Below are 9,601 nucleotides of genomic sequence, written 5' to 3' on the forward strand. Positions count from 1 at the left end.
TCATGACGGTCGTAGAAAAACGGTTGCAATTTGACCGAATTTTAGTAGTGTCGGTGAGAATCAATAAAATGTGTTATAGGGTAAACAGTACCTGAGGAAAGCGACGTCGCAAGTGAACTCTGAGAGGATGTAGATGGACTATTATTTCGGATCGTGTAAGTTACATAGTTACGTAGCTTCACAGAAGGAGTTTTAGGTCGCATGCCTTTACCCAAGGCCTCGTTCTCATTGCAAGCTGGTGCGTGGGTTTCCCTTTCACGCTGATCAGTGTGGGTAGGAGTAGTGTGCTGACCCAAGCCCTCCTGCGAGCTGCCATTAAGAACAGCAGCGCCAGCGCTTGCTGGGAATCCCTTTGCCTGATCAGATGGCCTGGCAGGGTCCTCCGCGGCTTGGTCGCGGGCTATGGGAGGGTGCCGTAGGGGGGTCGTGGTCGTCTCTGCCTCCCTCTCAATTATCTCCTCGCTGCCCTCTTCACTCATACACTCCCCTTTAACTTCCACGCCCCATTCATCACTCTTTTCTCATCAACAATAGGAGTTATGAAGGGAAATTCGGTTTCACAAAATTGCACATACCTCGACATAAATATTTCCCGAGTTTCCAAGTCATACACCTTCCACCCCTTCTTCCCAAAAGGATATCCTATGAACACACATTTCCGGCTACAGTTAGCAAATTTGTCTCCTTTACTCCTTTGATTATAAGTATAACATAAACACCCGAATGTACTCATATGAAGGTGGTTTGCCAAATAATATGTCAACGGGAGTTTTAAAATTAAGCAATCGAGAAGGGGTTCTATTAATCAAATGACAAGTGGCTTGCACACACTCCTCCCAAAATTTTAAAGGTAAATTTGCTTGAAATCGTAAAGCTCTAGAAATATTCAAGATATGTTGATGTTTTCTCTCAACAGGCCCAATTTGTTGAGGCATGCCCAAACATGAAGTCTAACAAATGATCCCATTTGTAAAAAAATATTCTATCAAGGAATTAAACTCCGTACCATTATCAGTACGAACCACTTTAATTAATTTCTTGAGAGAATTGACGTCGAACAATAGCAACCAAATTAAGAAACATATACTTAACTTCCGTTTTATTTCTCATTAAATAAATCCACACACCCCTAGAATAATCATCTACGATAGTTAAAAAATAATGAGCACCGCAAGACGATGGATTCTTGTATTGCCCCCATAAATCTAAGTGAACTAGCTGAAAAATTCTACTAGCTTTATTTTGACTTAAAGGAATACTACTCCTATGTTGTTTTTCCCTAGGGCATACATCACATGATTTAAATTTATTGCTACTAAGACTCACAAACGAAAAATGTTGTAGAACTTTTCCCGAAGGATGCCCCAAGTGTTGATGCCACAACTCCTTCGATTGATCCACATCTATCTTCAAAGTCTTCATCGTAGGAACAACCCGAAAATAATATAGTTCATCCACTCGTTCACCCGCTCCAATCACCTTCCTTGTCGTTAGGTCCTGTATAACACAAAGTTTATTAGTAAATTGCATTACATAATTTGGTTCATCACATAATTGAGTTGTTGAAATTAAATTGCAATTTAATTGAGGGACATAAAGAACATTATTAATCATCAATCCCCCTTGCAATAACACCGATCCAATTTTGGAAGCATTTTCATAATTCTCATCTGGAAATCCCACCGGATAATGGCTCACATTTGTCAAAAGGGAAAGGTCACAAGTCACATGATTTGAAGCACCGATGTCAATAATCCAACCCAAATCTTGCTTACCGTGAAGCTTAGGTTTAAGAGAATTAAATGGTCAAGTAATTGTTGTATTTAAGAAGATGTGACCCCCGTAAGGGCTGCCCCATCGGAAGCCGTAGCAACAGCCCCTTGCGAGGCTTGAGAGGTGCCCTGTCCACCACCAGTTTTGTTGGCACGAGTCGTAGAGGCTGCTCCGCCCCTTCCCCGACCACCTGCGCGCCCTGCTCCCCGACTTGCCGCTGCACCACCGCGGCCTGGCCCACGACCTCCTCGTGGTCTGTCCCCCCACCACTCGGGGAAACCGTGGATTTGGAAGCACCCAGATTCATCCACTACAAGAAAAGCTATTTTTACAGTCGTTGCAGAAAATAAGATGTCGTTGCTATAGTCATATTTTGCAACGACTTTTGTCGTTGTAAGGTCCTTGCGGGTAAGGCCGTAGTCAAAGCTTTCGCGACAACTTTTGTTGTTACAAAAAATGTCTTTTTTACGACTTTTACTGTTGCAAAAATTGTGGAGTTGCTAAAAATTTTCCTTTCAAAAATATACAAGTAGGTTTTCGTAACAACAAAGTCATTGCAAAAAATATCAGTATGACAAAGAAAATCGTTGCAGTAAATATCATTATGACAACGACTAAGTCGTTGCAGTAAATACCAATATGACAACGATGAAGTTGTCGCAATAAATGATTTCATGATAACAACAAAGGTTGGTCATTGTGCTATATATATTTGTGCTATATATATATAAATTCTTGCAATGACAAATGCATAACATATTACATTTATAAATAAAATTTATCATATTTATTTGTAAATGGATTCCACCAAATTTCATATTAATATAAGCCAAAAACATACATTTAGAGTAATCAGTAATGATATGTTTGATACATTATAGCACGTACAAAAAATTCCACAGTCGATCCTTTAGTAGCATATCCAAAATACATACCAGTATTAGCTAGTAATTCATGATATTCTAAAGATTCCAAAAAACTACATCCCAAACATTCGAAAATAAGCAAAAAATCGATGTGGCGACCTTCAACTTCTCCAAAAAGCAACTGAAGTCCATTATACAAGGCCTTATTTTGTCAACTTGTATAACTACAGTAGGTTAAAACCAAATACTAAATTAAAATGCAAAAAAGAAAATTCTAACGGTATATTCTGCATTAATTTATTTGGTATTTTAACATTATATTCTACATTATGTTTACAACTTTAAGAATTTTTTTAACTATACATTCTTCATTAATTTATTTGCTATTTTAACAAATTCAAATCATTTTTTTTAATAAAAAAATACAAACTTAACATTTTATGTACATCTTTATATTAATACATTAAATCCCATCAAACCTTTGATAGTTCTCTTAACTAATTAAATAAATGTAAATTTTTATATTCTAATTATCCCTCTTAAACAGGTCAAATTTAAAAATCACCCCTTCTCATTTTTCAGATTTTCCGATCCTTAGTCCGATCCCTTATTACATATCATTTATGTTATCATCCCCACAAATCAAAACTGATTCTAAAAACTCAAATCACCAGCAACACAAACAATATATAATCAACTACTCTGACATACACTAGTTGGGGAGTAGATGAGAATATTTACCATAAAAAACTCACCCTCTTTCTCTTACCTGGTTGGCATAGAATAAAATTATAAGTATATGTACCCACATTTAGTTAATAACCTAACATAAAGGAGTAAGTAAGATTTTACAAATACAAAACATTTTATTCATACCAATTGAAGTAATAAAACCTTCAGATCCATGGTCATCTGTTTCATCATTTTCAACATTTTGTGAATCATCTTGATGTCGTTGAAGATTATTCTGATTCATAGTGGGAGATTCTATTTCATTATCTAGCCTAGTATATGCTCCTGCTCGTTGTCTGTCTAGATATGAAAATTTGCAATTAATATAGGTTATAGTGAAGATTAAAAAAGAAATCTAGTGTGAACTTTATCAAACCACAAATGTACTAAAACTGTAATAAGGTCATTTTCAAATCATCTTACTTCTGCAAACCATTTCAATAACATCTCTATCATAACCATTTTGAACGTTATTTGTAGCAAAACACTTTGTCCGCATTCCTTTATCAACAAACACATGAACATTAGTTTGTAAATTCATTTTGTGTATAATAAAATGAAAGAAAGTTAGGCTATAAATTAAAGTTATTATCGTTACCTTTTTCAACTATACGAGTACCATCTTGCACTATGTGACGCTGGTAGATTCGCGTTTCTTGACTAACATTTTGAAGTCTTCCAGGAGGAATAGTACGATTACTTGGTTTCTTTCCACCTCCTCTTCCAGCCATCTTTAATTTGCAGGCAACAAATGCTTCAAACTCCTTGTAACAAGTAAACAAATCATTGCATATAGGTAATAGAATGAATGAGCCCATGATTATTATTAACAACAATTTATAAGATATAATACTAATATAACTAGAAATTTTAGCATGAATGTAGGGAATATTTCAAGCATTACCCCAAACTTGAACCCCACTACGATCATACACTTAAGCATGGTGGCGTCCAAAGGGAAGGAAGCTAGAGCAAAAGAGTCGCCAACAAGTTTTAGGAACTTGTAAACCGTTCACAGGGTGAAGGTTACACCCCTTAACTATCCAGGAGATCGTTAACTCCAATAGGTCTAGAACCATGACTGGTGTTCGGGGATGGAGGTACAAATCCAACCTAAAAGAGATTGAACCTGCCCTAATAAGGCCTCTACTTTATTCTTCTCGTATTCATGTGCGCTTTCTGACTAACATGCAATCAATAGGTTAACCCTAAACCTGTTTATCTATGTTGGTTGAATTTAATGCACAAGCAAAACTATTATTGGCGATCACTTGAATTATAATCAAATTAACCTAAACAAGATTATTAATTATCTTATTAAGCGTGATTACAAGTACAAATTCCCTTTAAATCCTGCAAGAAAGGGCGTGATCAAGCAATAACAACAAATAAATATAATATCAAGCAACCTAATAACAATCATCATCATAATAATAATATTCTCAATCTCAAAGCATATTAATAATATCAAGACCCTAGGCATGATACTAACAAACCGTAGCATGTCACTAAACATTAAAGATCAAAGCTTTATCCCAGCATGATACTAGCATGATATTAGGAAAGAAATAGGAAGCATCATAATAATATACATGATATTAGAAATTTTAGTTATTACCCTAAACATGATACTAGGAAGCAATATTAAATCCTAACATAATACTAGGAATCAACAAAATAATCTAAGCATGATTTCCATATCAAAAGATCAATGAAACAATTAAATTACTTACTTTGATGCCTCGTACCTCTTTCTAATAACAAAATACACACGTTAGTAACTTCAAGGAAAAATATAAAATCAAACAATTAAATTAAATAATTGAAATAGAGATTATTGGGACCAAACCCTCAGAAATTATCAACCTTTCACGTCTAGGGCGAAGGCAACTTCGAACTTGGCTAGGTGTGTCTAGAACTACTGTATGAGGAATTTTGTGAGAGGGAAGGTTTAAAAAAAGAATAGAGAGAGAAAGCTTCTAGCTTTTAGAGAGAGAAAGAGAGAGATGATGATTGTTGATTGTAGATGATTGAAAAAGGGGAGATATGACCTCTATTTATAGAAAAAAAAGAGTCGAAGAATAAGAAAAGAATCCAAATTCGAATCGAAATAAAACTCGTCGGTCAGCAGTTTTTGCGAATTTTGTTTTTAACATAACTTTTGATCCAAAAGTTCAAATAAGTCATATAATATGTAGTTGGAAAGATCTTGAAGTCTAATTTCCAACCCAATTAAAACCAGATTAAAATATTTTTTAGATAAAAAGATATGGCCGAAATAGTGGGACGGTGTCAGTTTTGGATAGAGTTTCGTATTCCTTTCATATCTTTTTCGTTATAGCTCGGAATTAATATTATAATATATCATTGGAAAGATAATTTCAAGATATATCCAACCATATAAGATTTGGATAAAAATCATGAGGCACAAAAATAATATCTGATTGTCTTTGAACATCTTTAAATTCGAATAGAATTAGGACTTAAAAAAGGAAAGTTTTAAAAAAGGAAAGTTTTTATTCAATTTCAAATTATTTGATCTTATCTTTTCAAAAAGGATAATTAAGATCTTTTAGAATCTTATAAAAGCTTCTAATAAATCCTAATTAGTTTAGGAATGGGATTAAACCTTTGGACCCTCCACATGATCATTGGGTCGTAGGTAAAATCCGATTTGGACCCAGTTTAGTATTTTGGCCATAACTTCCTCATTATTCATCGGAATTGGGCTTATAATATATCGTTGGAAAGGTCTTTTCAACCCCATCCAACTACACTATTATTGGACCCATATCATGGATCAAACTAAACTGGACTGCACGTTTTTCATAAATAGGGTAAGAAAAGAAATATTTTCAAAAATAGAAAGAAGAGATATTTTAATAAAAACATCCTCATCACTAGACTTTTCACACTTTCACTTCATTCGATAATCAGATGACATGAAATGTATTCATCACTGGGTTTGGTTTTGCGGAGACACATTTGGGTGTCTTCAATGAACTTATTATCACAAAGTCAATTTTAATGATAAAAACAAAACACATTACAGACAAAATGTAACACATAATATATCCATATCATCAGCCATTCATTAATCAAGTGTCAGAATCAAACTCTTCTTCCTCACTTAAATCTTCATACTCTTCAATTTCACCATCATTAATGAAGTCGCAATCTCCCTTATACTCCTCGATAACCTTTTTGACCGTTTCTACAACCTTCGCTTCTCGCTCAACCACATATACATTTGTAGCTAGAGAATTTACAGAGAAATCATCTAGATTATGATTCAAACATTGCTTTCCACCACCTCCACTTGTTGATATGCATCTACATCAAAAACTTGTGTATTTGGTTCATTATCTGGCATATTGTCTAGATCTCTAGGTTGTGCTTTAATAACAAATTGCCAATCATTAATCAATGGATCTTCAACATAAAACACTTGCTCAACTTGTGATTCTAGAACGAAAAATTCATTTGTCTTTAATGATCGCTTCTTGTTTACACTTGTGAATCCATATTCATCGACCTTATACCCCCTGCCATGGTGTTCAACATCGAACCAGCTATATTTAAAAACATATACACGATTTCCTCCAGGATACCGCATTTCAAGAATGTCCCCCAAAACACCATAGTATTCTTTATCAGATGTTTCATCACCTCGAACCATAATCCCACAGTTTTGTGTTTTTCTATTTTCAGAACGGTCAAGGGTATGAAATCGGAAACCATTAACAATGTAACCTGTATATCTCCTAACAGCTCTTGAAGGACCACAAACTAAGTTATACAAATCCTCGTCAACACATCCTTTTTCATGTATCTTCTGTACCTATCAATATTAAGATTTCAAGACATTCATAAGTATTTAAATATACAAAAAAAAAAAAATGATAGAATAAAAATGACACAACCAAATGACTTACACGCTCAAGTATCCATTTTGAAAATTGTTCTTTATGCCTTCATTCTATATTTCTTGGACATTCTTTTTCCAACTCCAACTTATGCTCCGTGAAAAGTTTAATATAAGCAGAGTGTAACATATCAAAATTTAATTTTTAAATGTAATAATTGAGCAAATAAGTGAATAAAAGGAAAATACAAACATATGAACTTACTTCACAAACTCATCAAGCTCCTCACAATTATGAATAATATAAGAATGAATTTCATCAAAATTTTCAAAACTAAGATTCAGTGGCACACCTTGTCCAGTAGCACGTCAAAGTGGTCTAAATATCTCAAGATTTGAATCTAGAGAAATGTCGTCATCCTTATCCTCATCATCATCGTTCCTTGCTTTTCAATTGAATTTGGTGTCAATGTCGTTCATGTATCTTGAGCAAAATGTTAAGCACTCGTCTGCAAGATAACCTTCAGCAATGGAACCTTCTGGATATGCCCTGTTGCGAATATATGCTTTTAAGGTGTGAAGATACATGATAATAAAAATTCATGTAAGCATTTGTTTTTTTTTAAAAAAAATTATTCAGAAATTAATTATGGTAAACAGCATGCATACCTTTCTATTGGATACATCCACCGATATCGAACTGGTCCAACAATCTTAGCCTCACTCGCTAAATGTATAACTTAATGCACCATTACATCGAAAAAAGCTGGAGGGAATACCATCTCTAAGTTGCATAATGTGTATGGAATCTATTTTTGAAGAGTTTCCAAATCACTAATAGTTACGCTTTTTGAACATAAGCTCCTGAAAAAGGAACTTAATTCAACCAGAGGCTCATACACATGTTTTGGCAAGAAACCTCGTAGGACAAGGGGTAGCAGCTGCTCAATAAAGACGTGATGATCGTGGCTTTTTATACATGAAATCTTTTTCCCATTGTCTTTGACACATCGAGAAATATTTGACAAATATCAATCTGGTGATTTCAGTTTAGAAAACATATCGCAGATGACAACCTTAGCACTTAAGGTTAAAGTTTAGCTTGCAATTGGAACTCGAACTTTGTCTCCATCTAGCACGGGGTGTAGCTCGCTCCTTATTTTCATCTTCATCAAATCTATTCGAGCCTTAGTAGTATCTTTGTTTTTACCCTTTATGTTCATTAAGGTACCTAATATGTTATCTGACACATTTTTCTTGATGTGCATAACATCTAAGTTGTGGCGGATTTTTAATTTTCTCAAATAAGGCAAGTCAAAGAAAATGCTTTTTTTATGCCACCCATACAAGCTGTTAGAGGCATCCTTTTTTCTCTTCTTAGAAGAAATTTTTCCAAACTTGTCTTGTGTAAATCTACTACAATGTTCTAATACATCATCCCCACTCAAAGGAATAGGTGCACGCCCTCTTTCTTTTGTATTATCAAAGGATGCTGCATCTTTTCTCCACTTATGATTAAGTGGCAACCAGCGACGATTTCTTAAATAACCACCCTTATGCGATAATTTTGTACGTTTAGTTTCCTTATGGCAACATGGGCAAGCGAAATTTCCTTTAGTTGACCAACCAGATAAATCTCCATATGCCAGGAAGTCGTTTATAGTCCATAAAACAGCAGCATGCAATTTGAAATTTTCTTTTGAATAAGCATCGTATGTTTCAATTCCACCCTCCCAAAGCTCCTTCAATTCTTCAATTAGTGGTTGGAGGTATACATCAATATTCCTTCCAGGACTCGTGGGTCCAGGAATGAGTAATATGAGCATGAATGAATATGGTTTCATGCACATCCAAGGTGGCAAATTGTATGGAATAAGGACCACAGGCCATATACTACGATGTGAATTGTCAAAAGGTTGAAATCCATCACAAGCTAGTCCAAGCCTCACATTCCTTGGATCTGCTGAAAATTCCTTATGTTTAGGGTAAAAAATACCCCAAATACATGGTCCAATCCTATGGTGACACGTGGCCCAATCAAGAGGCGGCGTGAAGAACCCCTCTTGATTGGGCCACGTGTCCGAGTCTCATTGCCAGCGAAGCGTGACCAGTATCCTAAGGGATTCCAAAAAACCTCAAAACATTTGGTGCCGTCTGTAGAGATACTCGTCTGTAATGGCAGTAGATGGTCAGACACCAGGTGCCGGCCTTAGCCTCGGCCAGGACGGCCATGTCGAAGAAATCGTTACGATAATCCATTCTAGTGATCCTATGACCTGTTCATTCCATAAGGCCGAGGATCCTCCGGTTACTACTGGTTCGCTCAAGCTTGCTTTGAACAAGCTCCTGAAAGAGCTTGAGGGTA

General features: G+C 35.3%; 1 protein-coding gene across 1 annotated transcript; it reads right to left on the reverse strand.

Moving 5' to 3' along the window:
• Nucleotides 1-6,469: 6,469 nt before the first annotated feature.
• LOC145566759 (uncharacterized) lies at nucleotides 6,470-9,062 on the reverse strand. Its single transcript, XM_081626077.1, has 7 exons — nucleotides 8,358-9,062; nucleotides 8,216-8,272; nucleotides 8,082-8,100; nucleotides 7,906-7,963; nucleotides 7,507-7,570; nucleotides 6,675-7,212; nucleotides 6,470-6,627 (listed from the first exon to the last, which is right to left on the reverse strand). Exons 1-7 carry the CDS (start codon nucleotides 9,060-9,062, stop codon nucleotides 6,470-6,472), a joined length of 1,599 nt encoding a protein of 532 aa, XP_081482203.1.
• Nucleotides 9,063-9,601: the final 539 nt, after the last annotated feature.

Source organism: Chenopodium album, chromosome 11 (assembly GCF_948465745.1).
Source record: "Chenopodium album chromosome 11, dcCheAlbu1.1, whole genome shotgun sequence".
Lineage (NCBI taxonomy): Eukaryota > Viridiplantae > Streptophyta > Magnoliopsida > Caryophyllales > Amaranthaceae > Chenopodium > Chenopodium album.

Excerpts from the sequence above, each read along its gene's own strand:
- LOC145566759 (XM_081626077.1), bottom strand. The coding sequence starts at position 9,062 with ATGCTCATATTACTCATTCCTGGACCCACGAGTCCTGGAAGGAATATT. Across the intron at positions 8,273-8,357 it reads CCGTGCTAGATGGAGACAAA|ATTGATATTTGTCAAATATT; the intron begins GTTCGAGTTCCA and ends TGAAATCACCAG. Across the intron at positions 7,571-7,905 it reads TGGATGTATCCAATAGAAAG|TTTTGAAAATTTTGATGAAA; the intron begins GTATGCATGCTG and ends ACTGAATCTTAG.